At 38.3% G+C, this 25,886-nt stretch overlaps 1 protein-coding gene across 4 annotated transcripts in view; it reads left to right on the top strand.

The window, feature by feature from the left end:
- Prp3 (pre-mRNA processing factor 3) overlaps positions 1-25,886 on the top strand; it is a 139,748-nt gene that overhangs the window by 23,886 nt on the left and 89,976 nt on the right. For all 4 annotated transcript variants that reach the window (XM_067156483.2, XM_067156481.2, XM_067156485.2 and 1 more), the window contains 2 exons: positions 3,795-3,955; positions 13,072-13,136. In XM_067156483.2, coding sequence (XP_067012584.1) covers positions 3,795-3,955; positions 13,072-13,136 — 226 coding nt within the window. The remainder of the gene's footprint in view (positions 1-3,794; positions 3,956-13,071; positions 13,137-25,886) is intronic.

The following is a 25,886-nucleotide window of genomic DNA, read 5'->3' as shown; positions in this document are numbered from 1 at the left end:
GCGTTGGCATCAACCATTGAAAAACTTATTTACTACACTAGCCACTTGGGAAGTGTAACAACACAACCTCAACTTTCGTTCGCAGTTCGTTCAATCTTATTATCCTGTGCTGAATATGGAAACTGGAGTTCGTGAATATGTTATATAGTATATATGACAGGAGAGGAAGAGCCTGGAAGCCCAGTGTGATTGCAAGCTAATGAGTGCAGTACAAGTAAATCAAATTGTAAATTAATTTTAAATTATGCCACTAGCATGCGAGGAGAAGCAGCTCTCTCCAGAAGACCCCAGTCACAGCCTTTAAAAGAGCATGTTGATACATCAAGGGCATGTGAATCTACAGTTTGCTGTTGACATATGAAAATGTGGGCACTAAAACTTAGACCATTTTAAGACGGAATATAGCATTTCATCCATCTAGGCATATCACTACATTTGTCAGACTTAAGGACATTATTATGCATCTAAAGGTCCGAGTGAACAGATTTACAAGAGCGAAATGTGGACAAGAAACATGCAACAACAAACTACAGGAGAGGGAATACTGCAGGTTACGTACGTGCAGTGCTATACAATAGATTGTCAGGTATGGAACATGTTGTTTATGTGGAGAGCCAAGGCATTTTCAGTATGAATGCCACAAAACGTTGTTGTGGAGGCAAGCAAAAGTGGAAAAATGACTCACAAAAGAGCCTATTGCTGTGTGCTCATTTTTTTCTTTCAGTTAATAAACTGTCCAAATTTCAAACTACTTAGCCTTAAGCCAGCGGTCAAAGATATTGTACCCTTAGGTTTTCTAAACAGAGAAGTTATACTTACAATATTGCCACTGGGAAGAACTTCTTTCGGCAAATAAGCTTTATATGAGAAGCATCGCTGATTTTGTAAGACTACTCATATCATTGTTTGAAAATGTTATTATAAAGGAACAAAGCAATATAGATAGATAGGTGAAACAAGAAAGGGAACACAGAATAGGACAAGGACAAGCTCGTTCCTGCTTCACGAGCATTGACAGATCTTCAGTCATGATGTGGGTAAGTGTAGGGTATGGAGAAAGCTTAAAATGTTCAGGATAAGGGAAGGAACATAAGCAAATAACGGTGAGGTAAGCCGTAAACATTTACAGCTCTTGTTACTTGGCTGATTGTTCCATTGCTTAAACACGCTGTTTCATCCTTGCTAGTACATGTTTTATTTTCATTTATAATGCTAATTTTTTTTCTTTCAATTAATAAACTATCCAGGGAGGGTGCGATCAGTCGTTGAGAGGAAGTTGGATGAAAACCAGTGTGGTTTCAGACCACAGAGAGGCTGTCAGGATCAGATTTTCAGTATGCGCCAGGTAACTGAAAAATCCTACGAGAGGAATAGGCAGTTGTGTTTATGTTTCGTAGATCTAGAGAAAGCATACGACAGGGTACCAAGGGACAAGATGTTCACTATACTGGGGGACTATGGAATTAAGGGTAGATTATTAAAATAAATCAAAGGTATTTATGTTGACAATTGGGCTTCAGTGAGAATTGATGGTAGAATGAGTTCTTGGTTCAGGGTACTTACAGGGGTTAGACAAGGCTGTAATCTTTCACCTTTGCTGTTCGTAGTTTACATGGATCATCTGCTGAAAGGTATAAAATGGCAGGGAGGGATTCAGTTAGGTGGAAATGTAGTAAGCAGTTTGGCCTATGCTGACGACTTGGTCCTAATGGCAGACTGTGCTGAAAGCCTGCAGTCTAATATCTTGGAACTTGAAAAGAGGTGCAATGAGTATGGTATGAAAATTAGCCTCTCGAATACTAAATTGAACTTAATGTTATTATTTCAATCAATACTAAATTGATGTCAGTAGGTAAGAAATTCAACAGAATTGAATGTCAGATTGGTGATACAAAACTAGAACAGGTCGATAATTTCAAGTATTTAGGTTGTGTGTTCTCCCAGGATGGTAATATAGTGAGATTGAATCAAGGTGTCGTAAAGTTAATGCAGCGAGCTCGCAGTTGCGATCAACAGTATTCTGCAAGAAGGAAGTGAGCTCCCAGACAAAACTATCTTTACATCGGTCTGTTTTCAGACCAACTTTGCTTTACGGGAGTGAAAGCTGGGTGGACTCAGGATATCTTATTCATAAGTTAGAAGTAACAGACATGAAAGTAGCAAACAGGTGGGAACAATGGCAGGAGGGTACTCTGAATGAGGAGATAAAGGCTAATTTAGGAATGAACTCTATGGATGAAGCTGTACGCATAAACCGGCTTCGGTGGTGGGGTCATGTGAGGCGAATTGAGGAGGATAGGTTACCTAGGAGAATAATGCACTCTGCTATGGAGGGTAAGAGAAGTGGAGGTAGACCAAGACGATGATGGTTAGACTCGGTTTCTAACGATTTAAAGATAAGAGGTATAGAACTAAATGAGGCCACAACACTAGTTGCAAATCGAGGATTGTGGCGACGTTTAGTAAATTCTCAGAGGCTTGCAGAGAACGCTGAAAGGCATAACAGTCTATAATGATAATGTATGTATGTATGTAATAAACTATCCATATTTCAAACTACGCTTGCCTCAACATTTCCAGATGTTAAAATTTCCTTTTGGTTTTTATTAAAATTTCAAATTGACATATAAGTACATGACTCCCAGTAAGAGGACAGCTTAGCTTCCAGACAGTTCGCTTGTATTTCTGCAAAACTAAGAGCAGTAATTTGAGAGAGATTGAAAAGTTGGATACTCCTGTATTTAAGTTTCTCTGTATTTACTGAAATAGTTTATGCACTGTTATCCAAAAATCCATAATTGAAATGTGGGATGTAGAGGTTAAGTTTTATGCTGAGCCCATCTTGGCTTGGCATTAACCTCTCCCCTGATGCAGCTGGCAATTGGGATAGTCGCTCAGTGTTCCAGCGTTATCTCTTGTGAATGTTACGTCCTTGCTCCCTTCTGATGTACTAAATGTGAAGATTTATGCTGGGTATAGCCCTTGCTGTCCACATCTCTGGTGTTTATCTGTTCGGTCACATGGCTGTGACTCGGTCTCTCTATTTCCAGACACATGCTGGGTAGGATAACATACCAAAATCAATCACTGAGTTGCTCCACTGCCGAGCTCCAACGATCGTTTTGTCTAAGAGTTTTATTCAGAATCCTCTTGTTTTGCATTTGCATCAAGTGTTCAAACCACCTTAGTCTTGCTCTGTAATTTATCTGCTCTCCTGTATCTCCTCATTGCATATTCTGTCTCGTCTGCTCCTTAGGAATGTAGTTTCTATGCTTGAATCCTGCTTCTCTTTCTTTCAATCAAAATGGTAGAATCTTATTGCCGGCTCAGAAATTGAATTTGAATCAAATCCCTTCACTTCTAGAATAGCCGTGTTTACAACAAGAGAGTCCAGTTTCTCCTCTTTGTGTTCCAACACACTTTGAGCTGCTGCTGTACTCTTAGAATAATAATTATATTGATTTATGCCTTACAAATTACAGTAAGAAGACCCCCACTCATACCCCTGTATACTTGTATTATCAGCTCTAGATTTCTGTGCGTACAAATTAGAACAGGAAGAGCTCGAGCATTTAGTCATTGGTGTTGTTTTGTTTACCAAAGGTGAGGTCACAAGCTTCTATGCAAAAATGCTTCATGACTTCTTATTCTTTAAATTTGATTATCCTTTGATCAGATGGAATTAAATCTTGGTATAAAATTGAAACAGAATTCAGAGAAGAGCAATGACAGTTTAGGGGAGGAGATGGGGATGGCAAAGAAACTGCATAAGGCACGTCATCTGTCTGTTACAGGCGCAATTGGAGAGGCTGCAGAATGAGATCTCTCAGATCGCCAAGAAGACTGGCATCACTTCCGCCACAAAACTCGCCCTGATAGCTCCCAAGGCTGAACAGCAGGAAGAGGATATCCCAGACATGGAGTGGTGGGACTCTGTCATCGTGGCTGATGATGGGTGAGTATGTGGTGAATCTTCTGTAAATCCTATACTTGGTTTTTCTTCCTCAGCAATGTTACTTTGTTTCCTCCTGTCACAAAAGGATAATCAGTGGCTCATTGTTACTGAAACATCTTAAGTAATACAGTAAAACCTCCCTATAACGGACACCTTCGGGACCGAAAAAAATGTCTGTTATGAAGGGGTGTCCGCCCGCGAGAGGTTATGAAACCGGTACCATTAAACCTAAGTTGGAACACAATAACCCATGTATAGTATGTGTTAACAATTCTCGCAAACGTATTTTTAATTGTATACTGTATACAGTATTGTACAATATACTGCACTGTACTCACATGAGAAAGTTATAAATGGGCTGCTGCAGCTGCGATCCACTGTATTAAAGAGACAAAAACACTTCTATGGAAACCTCTATTGAGCACACTGTACACTATTACCATTCGCCATGTTAAAATTAAGAAGAACGTATGAGTTTTTGAAACTTCAAATCAGTATGTAGATGTAGCAATCTCTAGCACAGTACAGTAAAACATTAGCACTTGAAAAAATTCTTAATGTTCGTTTGTTTTGTCGATTTTGGTTTAGCAATGATGTTTTCACCATGTGCAATTAAATCCTGGGTCAAATTTACACCTTTTTCATCGTTTTATTTATAATAAAATTCTTTCAGTCGCTTAACAATGCCGAGAGCCTCACTATACGAGGTTATTGGCAGCACATTCATTTCCGTACTTTCTTCAAAGTCGTCATTAGCATCACCTTCACTCCTGCTTTCGTCAGAATCTTCATTTTTGTCCCTCTTCCCTTGGATTGACTGAAGAATCGTTTTCGTGTCTCCACTCTCACACTCTGTTGGAATATCTGAATCAATTTCGATATAGATGTTCACTTGTACACTGTAACCTGGTGCATTAATCAACTCTTGTGTTGTTTCCATGCTGTCAGGAAGGGTATCCGATTCTATTTCAGGATGTCCACCACTAGCGCGAAACCCAGCTTTCAGAAAGCAGTTACGAATTGAAGCCGTGACGTTTTTCCATGCATTGGTTATCCATGAAATTGCTTGGAGAACATTCAGCCCCTTTGTCAGTGTTTGAAGGGTTACTACATTCCCGTTAAGTTCTGATACTATGTGCTTCATCACTAACTGTCTGTACATAACCTTGAAGTTCTGGATCACTCCTTAGTCAAGCGGCTGAAAAACTGATGTTACATTTGGTGGGAGAAAGACGATCTCCACTTTTGCAACTTAATTGTATCTGGATGTGATGCTGCATTATCGAGGAATAATAACACTTTTCGCTCCTGGCGTATCATTTTTCTGTCCAATTGTCCTAGCCACTCTGTCATTATTTCTCTGGTCATCCATGCTTTCCTATTCACTTTCCATTATTATTTATAAGTTTCATATTCCGTATTGATTGGATTCAATGTAATAGACAAGAAAAATGTTCCACTGATCAATACATTTATTGTGAATGAATTATTGCACTAGTACCGGTTTCGGCCTATCTTGGCCATCATCAGCTAGCACACAAATTTACAGTCATTAGACAAAATTACAAAGACGTTACGTTAGAGCATCCTGATGTCTAATGAAAAATGGAAGTAAAATATATTGCAGTATGTTGCGTTAAAATATCTCTGATTAAAAGTGGTGATGGTTAGAATAAACTAAAACCTATTGATTGAGCATGGACATGAGTACATAAACACATTAAAATATATATGCCACATCATAAGACACTAAAAAATATAGCACATTAAATACATTAAAACATAGTATATTTTTAAAACGTCTATTAAAATTTGAGTTCGTGTTGCGTTGCATTCATTCTTCAATCCTCTTGTAGTTCTTGTGTTGATTAAGTGGTATTAGGTGAATATCGAGAATGGCTGAAGCATGAATGCAACGCAACATGAACTCAAATTTTAATAGACGTTTTTAAAATATACTATGTTTTAATGTGTTTAATGTGCTATATTTTTTAGTGTCTTATGATGTGGCATATATATTTTAATGTGTTTATGTACTCATGTCCATGCTTAATCAATAGGTTTTAGTTTATTCTGACCATCACCACTTTTAATCAGAGATATTTTAACGCAACATACTACAATATATTTTACTTCCATTTTTCATTAGACATCCGGATGCTCTAACGTAACGTCTTTGTAATTTTGTCTAATGACTGTAAATTTGTGTGCTAGCTGATGATGGCCAAGATAGGCCGAAACCGGTACTAGTGCAATAATTCATTCACAATAAATGTATTGATCGGTGGAACATTTTTCTTGTCTATTACATATTCGCTTTTCCATTCAATGCCAAACTTCGTAACGTCCATATTTTAAAAACACCTTGGTTTTGCAGCTTTTCCTATCACGAGGGGCTCCTCCCGTTCTCCACTCATACTTGCACATAACAAGACAGTAAGACGTTCTTTCGCAACTTTTCCACCAGTACAACGATTTCCTTTGAAACACAGAGTTTTGTCGGGTAAAGCACGGAAAAATAATCCAGTTTCATCGGCATTCAAAATATTTTCCGGAGCGTACCCGTCTATGATTGAAGGTATTTTTTCTTGCCAGTTGTCAACAATCTCCATATTAACACTGGATGATTCTCCGCAAATCACTCTGAAGTTGATACCGTGTCGCTTTCTGAATCTTTCTAGCCAGCCATTCGAGGCTTTGAAATCTCCAATACCTAATTCTGTCGCGAATTCTAACGCTTTTGCTTGTATCATTGGTCCTGAGACAGGGACATTCTGAATGCTTATTTTAGCGAACCACTCTAGCGTTGCCTTGTCAATGAGAGCTCCACTACCACTTTGAAACAGTTTAATGCGCTGTTCGTTGCCATTTAAATGCCATTCTTTCACTAGTTCATCTTGCTTTTTCACAATTTCAGCTGCCTGTGTCTTTCCAATCTTAAAACACTTCGGACAGTTTACGCACACCACACTTCTCACGTTTATGATAGTCTATTATGCCTACCTTTTCTTTTAAAGTTAAAAACTTCCTCGGAGCCATGTTTACACACACTTTCTAACGTAAAATTGAACACATCAAAAGCTCACGAGTCAATGAAAAGTAACCTGACAGTGAAGGTACGAATTCCAGGGCTGGCGAGCATGTCAGATCACACAACTTCCGGAAGTGATAGCGTAGCTTAATGTTGCCTTCCAAGAATGTGTACAGCCAGGATCAAAAGTTACGGTGGCTGTGATTCTTGTAAGTACCGGCTGTGCAAAAAGTAAGTGAATACATACTGTACAGGACACAAATACAGAATTTTTTGAAAAAGAAAGTGTCCGTTAGGAGAGGTTTAATTGGAGTTTCTCGTGGCTATGGTGTGTCCGTGTCCGTAATAAAGGGTGTCCGTATAAGAAGGGTAAATTACTCATACACAACATGGCATTTAATTACGGACCTAGAAAATCGTCTGGCAATGAGGGGTGTCCGCCGGTGAGAGGTGTCCGTTAAGATAGGTTTTACTGTATTCTGGTGCAGGCTACGTCAGCCAACAAGCTTCACCATTTTCCTGTGATATTAGGCCATAATGACATAAATATGCCAACACTTCAATTGCTGTTCAGGAGATGGAATGACACGGGTTGGTTGGGTACCCAGGCTGTAAAGGAACATGTGGTCATCATTGTAGAAATACTCCAGATATGGTGGCACCAGCATTGTGTCATGTCTGATTCAGTGTAGTCGTCCGTCAAACTTTCTGATCCGCAGCCCCTCTTCCATAGAATATTTCACCATGGCAGTTAAATTGTCCATGGTATTGAAATATTTACAGAGAGGTGAAATACACACTCAGCACTTCAATTCCTTACAAACACTGAGATTCATTTTAAATTTCAGCCACTTTTATGACAGTAATCTGGTATTTTATGATAAAATATTGTAGTACAGATTTCTGTAAGTGTCTGACAATAAGAAGGAACAATTTCTTATGAACAATTTGATCGAATTAAGCGAGATACAGAAGTAACATGTATACCTTTACACTTCAAGCCAATTTTGAGGAAGTTCATGAAGTTAATTCACTTATTTTCTCATCCTCAGGAGTGAGTATTACCTCCTCTTGCACCAATGAGGCATGCTCCTTGTTATTGCTGCAGTGTTTTCTCAAGGAGTCTTCTCCCATAGGTGTCTGGATTCTTCTGATGGACTATTCTTCCCACCTGGTCCTATAGATACTCAGTGGGATTTGAATTGGGCCAAACCATAACCTGAATCTCTGCTTCATCCATGAACTGTTGCAGACATCTCGCAACATGTGGGCATGCATTATCCTGCATTAGTGTGCGATCATCAGCAAAGGCACAAGATGCTCCACATTCCAATGTGTGCTCCTGTGGCCCACAAAGACCAAACCTGTCCTTGCAGTCATATTCATTCCTGTCCACACCATCACAGAACCCCTCGGGGTGAGATCCTACCTCTCGCACGTCTTCTCCAGACCTTTTCTCTATCATCAGGTGATCGCAGCCAAATTGTGAATCATTAGTGAACAGCACTTGCTCCCATTGTTGTACTGTCGAGCTGCGCAATGCTGTTTGGTGAGTTCTAGACCTTCTAGATTGAAGATTGGCTTATTTTAGCCTTCTTCAGAAGTTCTCTCTCTAACATTGACTCTCGAACTTGATGCACTCTATTTCATGCACAGCATAGGATGTGGGAGGCAACGGGAAACCACCACGTTAAAGATCCCAAGGATGTTCCAAGAATCAACATCGTCATTATTATTATTATTGATTATGATTATTATTTATTTTCCTTAACAATTTAGGGGTGGTAAGTGGAGAAAAGACAAGCCCCACATACACGGGAGTGCCTCCATCACCACATGTATGTGTACGTAAACTCTGATCACAAAGTTATACAAGGAGTAATTTTAATACCACCTATTCAATACAAATTTATTCCACTATAGTGTGGTTAAATGCACATGGAAATTATCAGAAATCCCTTCAAATTTCTTTTCAATACTAAGAAACAATGTTAGGTTTTGGTCCACCCAGTCAATAAACATCATTTTACAAGTGAACTATTTAATTAAAAACACATTAAAAATGTTGAGGGACATGTTTCGTCTCTATTTGAGACTTCATAAGCCGTAAAATCATGTGGAAATTATCAGAAATCCCTTCAAATTTCTGATAATTTCCATGTGTATTTAACCACACTATAGTGGAAAATTTTTTTTTTTTTTTTTTTGCTGGGGGCTTTACGTCGCGCCGACACAGATAGGTCTTATGGCGACGATGGGATAGGAAAGGCCTAGGAGTTGGAAGGAAGCGGCTGTGGCCTTAATTAAGGTACTCCTTGTATAACTTTGTGATCAGCTATTTTTCAATACGGAATAATGACGAGAATAATGGTTTGTACGTAAACTCTACCGAATATTTACATATATGTAGACGATTTTAAATTTACATATTTACACTCCAAATGCTGTACTCTTAGAATAATAATTATATTGATTTATGCCATACATATTGGAGTAAGAAGACCTGGTGTGAAAATGGGAAACCACGGAAAACCATCTTCAGGGCTGCCGATAGTGGGATTCGAACCTACTATCTCCCGGATGCAAGCTCACAGCCGCTCGCCTCTACACGCATGGCCAACTCGCCCGGTTGGAATAAATTTGTATTGAATAGGTGGTATTAAAATTACTCCTTGTATAACTTTGTGATCAGCTATTTTTCAATACGGAATAATGACGAGAATAATGGTTTGTACGTAAACTCTACCGAATATTTACATATATGTAGACGATTTTAAATTTACATATTTACACTCCAAATGCTGTACTCTTAGAATAATAATTATATTGATTTATGCCATACATATTGGAGTAAGAAGACCTCCACTCCTACCCCTGTATATGCACTCATTCACAACCACTCCCACACGCGCACGCATGCACATTCGCCCACATTCAACTGTACTTGCACCCATCTTTCTTGCAATTCTAATTTATACAAGTTATATACGTCACATATAAATTTTCTTTACTGCACGGAGGAAGTGAGGAAGAGGAAGAGGTTTTACCTCGGATGGTAGAAGATTCGATGTACGAGCAGACCTTGCGTAAAAACCGTTTAATTATGAGGTTGTTCTGGCGAGGGGTGGAGCGAGGGTAACTCCTTGGCCTCTCTTAACAGAGCAGTAAATAAGATGCAGGTGTGCGTTGTCTGTCAGGGACTTCTTAAGGAAGTTCACTGGTGGTAATGACCTGGCTGTGTGTGTTAATTGAACGTCCTGCTCGTTGCCGGACACCCTCTACCTTCCTCATATTTTCCGTATGAGCCGCACCAGGGAAATATAAGCCATTCGCACGGCTTTACTTCTTCCTCCCGAGATACATCTACGGACAAAATCTAGCGTCTTACACCTCCCTTCCTCCGAATGCTTACTCCATTTTAGATTGTCCATAATGTGAATACCGACCAGCTTGACGGAGTTAGAATTATGAGCTATAAATTTCACTTTTGTTCCCTATTCAAGTGCAATTATAAGAATAAATTGACAAGAGGGTCCATCTTTTCAATACAATATATCAAGTAAATTATATTACATTAGTCCTGGAACTAGTTTCTGCCACTTAGTGGCCATCTTCAGCCGAAACAGATCATGTGATAACTAAATCATATGTATAACAGACATTGTTGCAGGAATAATAAATTATAACATTAAACTACGTATAATAACAAAATTTATGGTTATGATCTTGTCATGATATGAGTTCTTAAAGTTCACTTAGGACCTCAGGCATCAAAGTAAATTTGGAAATGATAGCCAGAATTAGGAATGAATAAACATACAGAAAAGAAATTTAAAATGAGAAAAATATTTGAGATTCACCTCTGTCTGATGTAGAACAAGCACTGACTTGTTGTAGGAAGCAGGCAATGTAAACAAAGGAGTGGATATGGCGAGGTGAGGAAGGAGAGAAGGGGTGTCTATGGTGGGGCTGGAAGATGTGGAAAGATAGACTGCTGCCGAGAGGGGAATTTAAAGAGATTATGAAAGAAATTCTTTCTATCCGAGACATGATTAGTAAAGATAGGAATTAAAAGGTCGAATAAAATGTTTGATTTCTCTGAAATTTCATTTAGATTGAAGTTAGGATTGAAAAACTGTTCCAGGTGGATAAAACAATTTTCCATAATATTGAGCAGAAGGCCTTTTTGTATAACTTTGAGAATTTTCATGTCTTGGTTGATATTGGTGAACTTATAGTTAGTATCACCCATCTGCTGTCCCATGGCCGAAAATCTGTTATATTTCAGGGCGTTAACATGCTCTAAGCATCTTGTATGGAAGCTCCTACCTGTTTGACCGACATAAGATGCGTTACAATTATTACAATAGTGGGTTCGAATCCCACTGTCCGCAGCCCTGAAAATGTTTTCCCATGGTTTCCCATTTTCACACAAGGCAAATGTTGTGGCTGTACCTTAATTAAGGCCACGACCGCTTCCTTCCAACTACTAGCCCTATCCTATCCCATCGTCGCCATAAGACCTATCTGTGTCGGTGCGACGTAAAGCCACTATAAAAAAAATTAAGGCCACGGCCTCTTTGATCCCACTCCTGGCCCTTTCCTGTCCTATGGTCGCCATAAGACCCATCTGTGTCCGTGTGACGTAAAGCAACTTGTAAAAAAAAAAAATTTTGGTAATAGGTTGGGTTATTTTGGTTATATTAGTAATTAAGATAGTGGTCTTGGTCTCTTCTATTCTTCAAGGATATGTTGTAAGGATGTCAAAATTACTGTTAAAATTAGAGTGGAGGGATTAGTAAGCTTGCATAAATCGATAGATGTTAGGTTTATTATCACAGAATGTTATTAAATATTTCTCAGGATTTGTGGTAAAGAAGTTCGTCATTTCTCTGCAATGTGATACTTGTAAGAAAGCAGCTGTACAAAAAGAAAATCCGTATCCATTTAGCTTTGAAGAATACGGGTAATCTCTATGTTCCTACAAAAGATGCTGATCATGTGTGAAAACTTACTGAGATGTATTTTAGAGAGAATACATGTAATGGTTTGAGCTCAGTCATGAAAGGGAACATACGTAATGAAGCCACAGCTCATTTTTATGAAAGAAATTTGTTTTCAAGGTTAGGTTCACATGCTTTAGATCTAAACCCAATTGATACGCATGTTTATCACCTTATTAACATAATTTCATCGCTGCTCTTGAAAATACTTGTGAATCATTCTGAGTTGAGTGGAAACAGGTATGATGATAGATCGGTCTTAAGAGGATGGTGATTTTTAAGCATTTGTGAATTGATATACCAATGTTTCTTTTTTTTAACAGTAAAATAAAGGAGCTAATAGGTCTAATTAATCAGTATTATTGTTGTTATTTTGATGTGATTTTAATTATTTCCTGTCTGATACTCCTGTTTTGTCTACTATTTTACATTAATGCATCGGGTTAGTGTAGTGACGTAGCACGCTACCGGCTTCAGAATCCTGCTACTCATTGCCAGTCTGTGCAAATACTATACTTCCCAATCTTCCAAATATCTATGGAAATGTTGTAATTCTAAGAGGTGTACTTAACAAAAATTGTTGCAAATTTAGTTTCCAGTCTCTTATGTCTGATACGCTTTTACCATGCGAGCTGTAATAATGTAGTTATTTAATTTTACGCCCATCAGTGCTGACATGGAAATATTGTGCAGTTGTTATTATGGCAAACTTTTTGTTTATTTATCGGTCGGCCGGTTGTAGGCCATTTCTTTTCAGTTTCAACCAAGTTAATTTACAACTGTTAAGTTCTTAATCTGACTGATAAATAAATACAAAGGCAAAACTGTCTGGTGATGGTGGTGTTCTGTCATGAAGTAGAGGAACAACAAAGTGGGAATAAAACATTAACATTACATTTACGAACACTTCCCTGGCCTCCCAATATGAGTTACGGAATTTGAGTTTATTTATTGCCATATGAAAACTCATCTTTTAACATTTCACGAGATTTTTCACCACTATTTAACTCAAAACTTGAAATATTGTTTGTCTTGATGCCTATACACGACGTGTGAGATACAATTAGTGTTGTATGTTGCAGAGAGTCAATCAAGGAGTCAGCAGTTAGCCACCTTGTGGAACATCCTACCCAAATGAGACCACCCAGTGAGTAGAACTTAACATTTTGTAAAATAAAATTTCTATTTTTTGATGTTGCTAAAATTAAATTAAATATAAGTTATTTATAATTTTAATAATTATTCACAAAAACTCTTTAAAAGATCCTTTCATAAAAGCCTGAATATATTTGGTAGTGTTAAATATGAAGGTAAATTCTGTGAGATGTTTTATTTGTGAGCAACTGACAGTGCTAAAAGTTGCAGTGAAAGAGAATATTTCAGATACACCGAGGTTTACTGGCCTTCGTGTTAACAGATTACAGGACGTGTGACGACAGTGCAGAAGAGTGTCTCTCACAAAAAACGTCAGGCAGGGGGATAGACTTTATGAGGTATCTCGAGAAAGGTCGTGCTATCTTCCCTTTCACTCTCTGGCTGCCAACATAACAAATGTTTAGTGATATGACGCCTCCAGTGAGATCAAGGATGGTTGTACTTCCTGTTAAGACTAGGGGCCATATTTTGGTAACAACAACACGCACAACATTTTTCATTTCCTGTTTTTTGCATATACATGATCTAGGTACTTAAAGTACTGTATTTTAGCAAAATGAATTCTCAAAATACCACAGTCTCATTTTTAGCACAAGTAACTGCAAAATATACCCGGTCAGTTATGCAAAATGCTACTTCTTATCGAAAATGCTCTTGGGAGCTCCGACTCTTCCCATTCGCACATTCTGGCAGGTCCCCCAGAATCCGAATGCCTGCTTGCGTCAACTTTGGTTGACGGGGGATTGTCCCCCTGGGGTAATCTCAATTCTACAGTGCGATTATGAACACAAAGGTCAGAAAGAACACAAGAATAGAATCAGATCACTATCTTACAGAAATCAAGTGCCTTTGGATTCCGCACAGGGGTAGACTGCCACAGACAAGTAGACCAACTGGAAAAATAAATATAGACAGAGACAAATTACGGCACAATCGATCCAAATACGAGGAAGGAATAGAAACTGGCAATGGATGGGATGACATGAAGCTGAATATGAGGAAACAGGCTGAAATATGGGGAAAGGAAGAAAAGAAAAAGAAACACTGGTGGTGGAATACGGACTGTGAGGAAGCGGTTGAGAATCGCAGGAAAGCCTGGAGAGACTGGAGCATTAAGAAGAACCTGGAAAAATGGGAAGTTTTCCTACGAGTAAGGAAGGAAACAGCCAGAACCATAAGATGGACCAAAAGACAGAGGATGAAGCAGGAATTGGATGAAATTGAAAACAACTTCAGGAAAAACAATAGTAGAGACTTTTTTGGGAAATTCAAAAAGAGCCTGAGTGGATATAAAGGCAGAGAACTCTTTATAAGAGATAAGAATGGGGATCTGGCAGTTAGTGCGAAGGAGAACTGTAGGATACTTGCAGAATACTTTCATGACCTGTTAAACTGTGAACCACCTGAAGAAGAGCTGGAGCTGGGGACAAACACAGAAGAGAGAGAGTCATGTCCTCCAACTAGAGATGAGGTCGCGCAGGCCATAAGCGATCTAAAGAATAACAAAGCAACCGGAGAAGATGGAATATCAGCTGAGATGATTAAGTGGGGAGGTGACAAGGCAGTAGACAACATGACCAACATCATCGGCCAGATTTGGAGAACAAAGAAGTTACCAGAAGGATGGAAGAATGCGATCATAATACCAATACATAAGAAGGGAGACAAGAGGGATGCAAACAACTATAGAGGAATTTCGCTACTAGAGATTGGCTATAAGGTGTTGTCGAAAGTCCTGCTCAATAGACTGGAAGAACAGTTAGAAAGTACAATTGGAGACTACCAAGCAGGATTTAGGAAGGGAAGAGGATGCATAGAACAGATATTTATACTGAAACAACTGATAGAACATAGGGCCTTAAAGAACAAAAAAACGGTGGTAACCTTTGTAGATTTCACTAAGGCATATGACTCCATCGACAGACAAACTCTTGGAAGAATCCTGAAGAACAGAGGATTAGATGGCACTACACATGAACTCATAATGGAAATTCTATCAGACACAAAGGCAAGGGTGAGATTCAGAGGAGTACTCTCTGAAGAATTTGATATCAACACTGGTGTAAAACAAGGAGATGGATTATCACCAATGTTGTTCAACATAGCTCTGGATGAAGTCATCAGACAGTGGAGATCAATGAATGAGACAATGGGAATACCAAAGACGCATGTTGGGGACAAAAAGGACAATAGGGCCCAAGTAGATTGTCTAGCCTTTGCGGACGACATAGTTATAGTAAGTGAGACAGAAGAAGATGCAAAGACACAACTCAACAACTTAAGCAATATAGCCGGAAGGGTAGGACTGAGGATCGCCTACAACAAGACAAAGACATTGAATACCACTGAGGATTGGACAACACCGGAAGGCACCGTGCAGAAGGTGGACAAATTCAAGTACCTAGGAGAATTTATAACAGGAAGGAATAGGAGCAATGAAGGAATAACAGAGAGGATAAAAAAGATGCGATCAGCCTTCTGTATGACCAGAGATATATACAATAAAAAGAATATATCTACAGACGCAAAGATCAGACATTACAAGGCAACGGTGAGAAATGCTGTATTATATGCTGCTGAGACTATAGCACTAGGAAGAAATGGTGCGGAACAACTAGAGAAAGAAGAGAGAAAAATATTGAGGAAAATACTAGGCCCTAAGAGAGGAGGTGAGAGATGGATGAGGAGACCCAGGGAAGAACTATACCGGAACATGAGGACAATCTCAGAAGAAATCAGACTGAAAAGAGCACGGTTTGCGGGACATGTAATCAGGATGAATATGGATAGAATGACGAAAAGAGTATGGGAAACAACAGCGAGGACACGAGGAAAGACAGGAACCAAGTGGGTAGTTGAACTCCGGAAAGATTGGTCAGAATTGGGGATCAAGGTGGAAGAAAAGGAAAATTGGAAAAGGAAGTACATACCGACTAATATGCCAGAGATCAACGATAGGGATGGATACAGGAAAAGGATTGAGAGTCACCAGTGGAGTAGACAAGAGAAGAGGATACTAAATATCTCGGAAGAAGAGCGGGAGAGAAGAAGAGAAAGGATGAAGAGGTTCTGGGAGGAGAAGAAGAAAATGCAATCCATGAAGGAGCTGTCCGTGGTCCTACAGAGGCCGTAACGCAAGAAGAAGAAGAAGAAGAAGAAAATGCTCTTGGGTAAACATTTAACTGCTCCTGAGAGAGTGACTATTGCAGTTTCCTTCTCAGCTGCTTGTTAGCGTCATACACTGTGTACCGGAAGTGCAGCACATACACACACTCACTGTGGTCCCCATGCCTGTATTAACCTGCAGGGGTTCATTACACTGAATATATCCGTGGTATGGTCGAGTACTTCTTATAGTATGATTTACGAACTTCATCGTGCAGATCCGTATTGATACAGTTCAAACTATTTAAAGATATGAACTTCATGAATGTTTCCGTATTGAACTGAGATCAACGATAAGATATCTGTTAGGTTCAGCCTTTTCAATACTAAGAAACAATGTTAGGTTTTGGTCCACCAAATCAATAAACATAATTTTACAAGTGAATTATTTAATGAAAAACATATTAAAAATGTTGAGGGACATGTTTCCTCTCTATTTGAGACTTCGTAAGCCATAAAATCACGTGGTAGATTACAAAACTCAAATCAGAAACTGAAAAAATGTAAAAAAAAAAAAAAAAAAAAAAAAAAATGGAAGAACCCAATGTCTTTTTAAGGACTATTTGGGAAATGCAAAAGATATAAATATATTTACATTATTTATGGCAACACTTCTTGCAAAAACTAATGTCTTCAGTGTTAAAAAATGAAATTAACTTGAAATTGACAAGCCTGTCATAACGTCTCATACAGAATCAGTGTCCATTGTTGCTGTCTGTATTTGAAACGGAAGTTCCTTTTGAACTATTGAAAAAACGTAGGAGAACAAACATACATGTATTTAAAGAGGTCGTTTAAAACTTCTTGCAAACAATCTTTCAGCCAGTTAAATATGAACGACCTTACTTGAAAAGCGTTGCAAGCATTGTTGTAATCTGGTAGTTTCAATGTGTTGACGGAGGAGATTGAAATTCTGGCCTCAGAAACAAATTGGTACTAAATTCATATCAGAAGAATTAAAAGCATTGACTTGTAGAATATTCTTTCAAATTTAGCTAATTTGGTGGAACAAATCTGAAGCCTTAAGAGATCACCTGTCGTATGGCAAAGACCAGCGCTGCATGACCACCATATTCGTGGCTTAAATCCCAGGAATAATCCTTTGTGAAAAAGACAAGATCTGGAAAGAAAGACATATAAAAATTGACGGGTTTAAAACCCTCAGATAACTAAGAAAAGAGATTCCGTCACAAATGTATGACGTAAAAGATTACTGTAAATGACACTCCCTACTGGTTTAGAATGAGCCTCACTCTGACTTGCTTCTCGCCATGCTACTGCATGTATTGTAGTTGTGTTTTCTTTCGCCTGGTGGAACATGGCTAGTGGTAGTAGGGGGGGGAACAGTGCTATTAGTGGGGGAAGGGGAAATAGCTCGGCCTGTAGTAGGAGCGAGAGGGCAGTGACTTCCAATTATTAATTCTTTGTGAGGATAGAAGCAATGGTATTTGTTCATATAACGGATTTTTGTTCTCTTGTACGTCATTTAAATTTTTGTTTGTGTTAATACTCTGGTCCAAACTTATAAAAATATTTTTGTAATTGCTCATCAGGTTCCCTTTGCTTACTTTTTAAAAAAAATGGTCAAGTCTTTATTTATGTTAGTATATTGGTGACCAGTATCCCTCATATGGATACTCATTGCAGAATACTTCTTGTGTCTGTTAGCATTGACGTGTACGAGATATCTGGTTTGAAAACTCCTACCTGTTTGCCCCATGTACGTGACGAAGCATTGATCACACTTAAGTTTATAGATTCCTGAATCTAAGAAATCATCTTTATTGTGATTAACACTATTAGGGTTATAAAATACGAGGGTTGGAACTTAAATAGTGGCAACACTGCTATGGAGACACTATGCAACGGAATCTGATATTGTCGCTGATAGCACATGTTGGTTACATACCTACCTTACCTCAGAGCAAATGGACTCGCCCTTCCCACATCACCTGCGTGTGCACAAGCGAGAGAAGCGCAGTCACTTGTGAGCTAGCGGTCTAACGTAACGTTGTCACTATGTTTTCCAAACAGGAACAGCGGAGTTGGATCAAGATTGAATGTGCCAGAGGTCGTATAGCACGACAGTGTCATCAAGGTGTTCAAGAGGCTTGCGAGGAATCTGCATTGTCTTACAGAACAGTGGCACGTTGGGTGGTCGACAAACTGTTGCGGACAATCATCGGGCAGGTCGTCCTACGAGTGTAGAAGAAGTTACTGGACACCGATCGAAACCAGATGATTTATGAGCATTCGTTTCAGAACTGTTGCAGATATTCGACAGGCAGTAGACCGCTCCATTCGCACCATCAACAGAACAGGCTCTGCTAAAGGTACACTTCGTCTTCCACATCGTTGGTAACGGGTTATACACAACGCTGGTAACTACATTGAAGGACAGTAAAGGTTGCTAACATGTAACTCTTTTGTATCTGTTGTAAATAAATAGTTGCCACTATTTAAGTTCCAACCTTCGTATATGACCATTATTGTTTTTAGTTGAAAATGAAACTTGACAGTCGTGTTTCTTAAATAATTCATAATAGCTATCTTCTGTATGTATTGTAATTCTTTTTCTCTTTCTGTATGAGATAAAGGTAAATTGAAGGTTCGATAAACCATACTGAAATAGGGAGCCCTCTTATGACTCCCAGGATATAAAAATCATTTTTAGTGGTCAGAGGAGTAAACATATCCTTTCTGTATACTTTATTAGAGAACTTCCTAGGTTCCCTCTTAACGGTTACATCTAAGAAATTCAAAGCATTGTCCTTTTCGTTTTCAAGTGTGAATTTTATTCTTTCATCCAATGAATTAAAAAACTGTAAGATATTGTTACTATTGTTATAACGCTTATCTATTATTACAAAGCTATCGTCTACGAATCGTGTTCAAAAATCTAAACCAGGAATACGTCTTATTATTTTGCAGTGCTTTAGATGGTCTAAATAAATTTTGGCTTATATACCCGAGGCAGGAGCTCCCATTGGTTAACCCTCTTGACTATAAATAGTGTTGTTGAACATAAAATAGTTATTTTTTGTGACGAACTCTTAGAATGTTCAGGAATTGATCAATCTCGAATTTCTCTAGACGACCTTGACTGGTTAAATTCGTTCTAACAATATCTATTGTTTTATTTACCGGGATATTTGCATACATATTAGTTATGTCAAATAAACATAAGTAATGATGGGGCTGAAGCTTGAAACTTTCTAAACTTTTGCAAAAATCTACCAAATTTCTTATTATTGACTTTATTGTGGAACTTAACAATTGTTTGAAAGAAACCTGTGTATAAATTTTGAGATTTTACATGTTGGGCTGTTCTTGCAGTTAATGATAGGTCTAACTGGTATTCCCGCCATGTGGATTTTTGGCAACGCTCTTGCTGTGGGTAATCTGGAGTTCACATTTATCATCTTCTGAATTTCGTCTTCATTGAGGATGAACGTGGAACTTTTCAATAAAGATTTTAAACTTTTTTGTATCCTAGCTGTGGGGTCTTTATTGACTCTGGATTGCCAGGATGAGTGGCTCAGACGGTTAAGGCACTGACCTTCTAACCCCAACTTGGCACGTTCGAGCCTGGCTCAGTCCGGTGGTATTTGAAGGTGCTCAAATACGACAGCCTCATGTTGGTAGATTTACTGGCACGTAAAAGAACTCCTGCGGGACTAAATTCCGGCACCTCGGCTTCTCCAGAGACCGTAAAAGTAGTTAGTGGGACGTAAAGCAAATAACATTATTATTATTGACTCTGGAAAATGACTCATCAGAGAGAAACTTTTTTTTTTCAATGTAATCTTTTCTATCCAATATGACTGTCATAATATTAGTCATAATAATGTCATTGTCTTTTATTTTATTCCTAAGATCCCTGTTACATTTAACCTTGTCAAGCGCAATTGGTTTTCTACAGGAAGTTGCTTCGGCCATAGTTGTTATTTCTCTCAAGAGGATCTTAGGTACGAAATAAAGAAAAGACTCCCTCAGTTAGTGAGCCAGCTTAACCCTCTACTGCATACTGTTGCCTTAACTTTTCACCTGTATAAATGGATAAATATTGTAGACAGAGGTAGTTTTACGGCACACCTTCAACTGTACAATCAATTAAACACATATCCCAGTGATGCCTTGTTTTTTTTTACATAACATAAGACAAAACAGCCCCACAACCAAAGGTACTCCTTCCACCTCGTCAACAAACACGCGAACCAACCATCGTTTATTTTACGTGGGCCCTCCCCATCACATTACCACAGGCTTCAGAAGTACCTCTGGCTCAACCTCAAAGACATTACCGACCTACGGTTCTGCAAGTTGTACTTGCGCCTTGCAGTACGTACCCATGGCCAGTAGGTAGTAATGTTCGGTCTTTGAATGTTAAAAGTTTAGCGTAAAATTGTGAAAAATCATATATATATATATATATATATATATATTCAACTGTAGCAATCCACATTACCTATGAGTGTTAAGCTATTAGCCCCAGTTAAGAATTGCTGGTACATCTAACACACTGAGCGTATGTTGAACTGGCACGTAAAAGAACTCCTGCAGGACTAAATTCCGGCACCTCGGCGTCTCCAGAGACCGTAAAAGTAGTTAGTGGGACGTAAAGCAAATAACATTATTATTATTGACTCTGGAAAATGACTCATCAGAGAAAAACTTTTTTTTTTCAATGTAATCTTTTCTATCCAATATGACTGTCATAATATTAGTCATAATAATGTCATTGTCTTTTATTTTATTCCTAAGATCCCTGTTACATTTAACCTTGTCAAACGCAATTGGTTTTCTACAGGAAGTTGCTTCGGCGATAGTTGTTATGTCTCTCAAGACGATCTTAGGTACGAAATAAAGAAAAGACTCCCTCAGTTAGTGAGCCAGCTTAACCCTCTACTGCATACTGTTGCCTTTAGGCAACAAATAACTTTTCACCTGTATAAATGGATAAATATTGTAGACAGAGGTAGTTTTATGGCACACCTTCAACTGTACAATCAATTAAACACATATCCCAGTGATGCCTTGTTTTTTTTTTACATAACATAAGACAAAACAGCCCTACAACCATAGGTACTCCTTCCACCCCGTCAACATCCACGCGAACCAACCACCGTTTATTTTACGTGGGCCCTCCCCATCACATTACCACAGGCTTCAGGAGTATCTCTGGCTCAACCTCAAAGACATTACCGACCTACGGTTCTGCAAGTTTTACTTGCGCCTTGCAGTACGTACCCATGGCCAGTAGGTAGTAATGTTCGGTCTTTGAATGTTAAAAGCTTAGCGTAAAATTGTGAACAATCATATATATGTACAGTATATATTCAACTATGGCAATCCACATCACCTATGAGTGTTAAGCTATTAGCCCCAGTTAAGAATTGCTGGTACATCTAATACACTGAGCGTATGTTGAACATTAAAGCTTGAAATTTTCTTCACCAAACGAAAACGAAAAATAATTCATGCAGTAGAGGGTTAAAACCAATATTCCGTTACACAAGGTTAAATGTAACAGGGATCTTAGGAATAAAATAAAAGACAATGAGTGTCCATACTCTGTTATATGAACAAATACCATTGCTTCTATCCTCACAAAGAATTAATAATTGGAAGTCACTGCCCTCTCGCTCCTACTACAGGCCGAGCTATTTCCCCTTCCCCCACTAATAGCACTGTCCCCCCCCTACTACCACTAGCCATGTTCCGCCAGGTGAAAGAAAACACAACTACAATACATGCAGTAGCATGGCGAGAAGCAAGTCAGAGTGAGGCTCATTCTAAACCAGTAGGGAGTGTCATTTACAGTAATCTTTTACGTTATACATTTGTGACGGAATCTCTTTTCTTAGTTATCTGAGGATTTTAAACCCGTCAATTTTTATATGTCTTTCTTTCCAGATCTTGTCTTTTTCAAAAAGGATTATTCCTGGGATTTAAGCCACGAATATGGTGGTCATGCAGCGCTGGTCTTTGCCATACGACAGGTGATCTCTTAAGGCTTCAGATTTGTTCCACCAAATTAGCTAAATTTGAAAGAATATTCTACAAGTCAATGCTTTTAATTTTTCTGATATGAATTTAGTACCAATTTGTTTCTGAGGCCAAAATTTCAATCTCCTCCATCAACACATCGAAACTACCAGATTCCAACAATGCTTGCAACGCTTTTCAAGTAAGGTCGTTCATATTTAACTGGCTGAAAGATTGTTTGCAAGAAGTTTTAAACGACCTCTTTTAATACATGTATGTTTGTTCTCCTACGTTTTCTCAATAGTTCAAAAGGACCTTCCGTTTCAAATACAGACAGCAACAATGGACACTGATTCTGTATGAGATGTTATGGCAGGCTTGTCAATTTCAAGTTAATTTCATTTTTTAACACTGAAGACATTAGTTTTTGCAAGAAGTGTTGCCATAAATAATGTAAATATATTTATATCTTTTGCATTTCCCAAATAGTCCTTAAAAAGACATTGGGTTCTTCCATTTTTTAATTTTTTTTTAAAATTACATTTTTTCAGTTTCTGATTTGAGTTTTGTAATCTACCACGTGATTTTATGGGTTACGAAGTCTCAAATAGAGACGAAACATGTCCCTCAACATTTTTAATATGTTTTTAATTAAATAGTTCACTTGTAAAATGATGTTTATTGATTGGGTGGACCAAAACCTAACATTGTTACTTCTTACAGTTAGATGATTTCAGTGATGCTGTAAAATATTTAAAGCATTTAAGCAGTAATGAGCAGAAGTCTCACTTTGTTACAGTACTAGAAGAATCACACTAGCCACAGACTTGCCCCTAAATTAGACATTATAGTTACAGGCTTTGATTTAATCACAAAGTTAAGTTTTATGACAAGAGAAAACTGTAGCCCTGAACCAGATTTCAGGAGAAAGTAAAGAGAGAATGAAACTTCATGGCGCTACAGCCCTGAAGGGGCGTGGCCTACCAGGCGACTGCTGCCTGCAGGTGACACATTGTCAGCAAAAAAAAAAAATCCTCTCAGCCGTTACTCTTGGCTCTCTAGACAGGGGCTGCATCTTCACCATCAAATAGCTCCACAATTGTAATCACGTAGATTGAGTGGACATTAAACCGATCCTCCCTGACCTGGGTGGGAATTGAACGTGGGGCCTCCGGTTGAGAGGCAGATGTGCTACCCCTAGACCATGGGGAAAGGAAAGATAGAAACCCAGTCAGGAAAATATTTCAAGCAACTGCGGCACTCTTTATGTTCCGAAGTGAAATCGTCTCTCATGGACAGCGCCAGCATACCCACGAACAGTTTCTTCCAGTCTGTATGGTACGACAAAATGCATTGAAAGTATATGCGGGAGGGGAGAAGAAAGAAAGCGGATTTGATAAAAACCACAGTGATTTTGCATCCAAGTGTTTCCGGCATCTGATGACAGCGAGAGGGGCTTCTCTGGTTGCACAAAGATACTTTCTGTCACACAACTTGTTGAAACCCAGCATGGTTTGTACTGTGAAATGTAAAGACGTATGAATTCGTATTAGAGGGCAGACGGGCCAATCTTCATTTTGAGGTATTGGTGATTTACATCTTTATTTCTGACAGTTGTTTTCATAACATTTTGTATTTCTCCAAATCAAATTGTTCAACAGCTTTTGAAAAATGGTAAAACAGACAAACGAGGTAAAGGACCCAAGATTCAAAGGCAAGAACATCTAGAAACTAATGAACTCTCAAAGCCACTTTCACAAAGTGAGTTGCAAAAGGCCACACAACAATGTAAGAACAACAAGGCAGGTGGATTAGATGATACAAGAATAGAGCAAATAAATAAATTTGGACCAGCAACACTGAAATGGCTTGTGAAACTCTTTAATAACTGCTAGGCATAACAAGATTCTGAAAATATAGAGGAAAACTAAGTTAATTGCTATCTTGAAACTTGAGAAAGAACCTTCAGACCCCCAGAGTCATCAACCCATCTCATTATTATGCCATCTTTATAAGATATTTAAAGGCTGCTATTGAACCGCCTATTGCCAAAGATTGACAGTTTACTTACACTTGAACAGGCAGGTTTCAGACCCCAGAGGAATTGTACAGCACAAATAACTCGCTTAACACAATACATGGAGGATGGGTTTGAGAAGGGCCAAATCACTGGACTGGCATTTATTGATCTCTCATCAGCTTATGATACAGTCCAACACCGCATAATGCTTCACAAGACCCGCTTGACCGTGGACTTCGGTTTCACTAGAATAATTGCTACCTTATTGCAGAACCGAATATTCTACATTGAATTCCAAGAAAGTCAGAGCTGTTGGAGAATCCAAAGGAATGGCTTACCCCAAGGGAGTGTATTGTCACCAAAACTCTTCAACATTTATACAAATTATCAACCCAGGGCCTTGTGTCATAAAACGACTTTCACTAATATTATTAGTAAGAAACCAGTAATATTAACTAGTAATATTAGTATTATGTTTCATAGAGTTATTAGCTAATAATGTTAGAAATTAGTTTGAGTCAAAATTATTAGTAGATATTCCTAATAATATTAGTAAATTGTTTCATAGACAACATGACTAATAAAAGTTACTCATATTATTAGGATTATTTCCACGAGTGTATTTTGACTCGTAATTCATATTAGTGAATCCAAAGCGAGTGGTATTTTAATATTTTGGCATAAAATCGTGAAGACCACTGAAATGGTCGACTCTGATTCAAATAGTGATAAGGAACGAGTGTAGGTATTCGCCGTTCAATAAATGTTATGTCAAAAACAGCCTGTACTGGAATATAACAAACATATGAATACAATGGGAGATTTAGGTTAGATTACAAAACTTGAGTATTTGCTTGATAGGATTAGTAGAGTTCGTGGTTTATAGCATTTAAAAATCAGTGATTTAGCGTTTTGATTTTCAAATTTAGCGTTTTGTAGCATCTAAACTTCTCAAATTTAGCATTTTGTAGCAAATTGGTTAAAAATAGGCATAATTTGCTAAATTGCACACACAACAGTTGGGAGTAAAATCATACTGTTTAATCACACATTGCTTGTCATGCAGTTTTGAATTCACTATGGAAAATAAGACAAACATCAACATAAGACTGCAAGAAGTATTAACGAACACACAGGAATATGCTTATTTTCAAATTTACAAACACAATTTCAAAGTGAAATATACTATTTTGAGCGTATTTATTTATTACAGTACAACACACCTACAAGGAAGAGGAATTTCAATGATGATTTAAGTACAACATGCCAATTATTTAAAAGGTGTCCTCATTCATTTGAGGCCGCCTATCAGTTACAATTATGTTGTACTTGCTAAAAAAACTCTACATCGACACTGTCCATAGAGGCCCAAATGCACTGAAGTGCTGCCAAGGAAAGCTTGCAAAACATTTTTTTCTTCAAGTTTTTGATTGCAGGCCATCTGTATCCTTACATAAAAATGTCCCGATTTGTGACTTTCGGCATGCTGTTTGATCGTCACTTCGCTTCTACCCATGGCTAACAGACAATAAAATAAATCGCTACCATACTTTTAAACAGAACTATTAC

The sequence above is a fragment of the Anabrus simplex genome, chromosome 12 (assembly GCF_040414725.1).
Source record: "Anabrus simplex isolate iqAnaSimp1 chromosome 12, ASM4041472v1, whole genome shotgun sequence".
Taxonomy (NCBI): domain Eukaryota; kingdom Metazoa; phylum Arthropoda; class Insecta; order Orthoptera; family Tettigoniidae; genus Anabrus; species Anabrus simplex.
The sequence above is the reverse complement of the archived record's forward strand: the minus strand, read 5'-3'. Positions and strand labels throughout refer to the sequence as shown.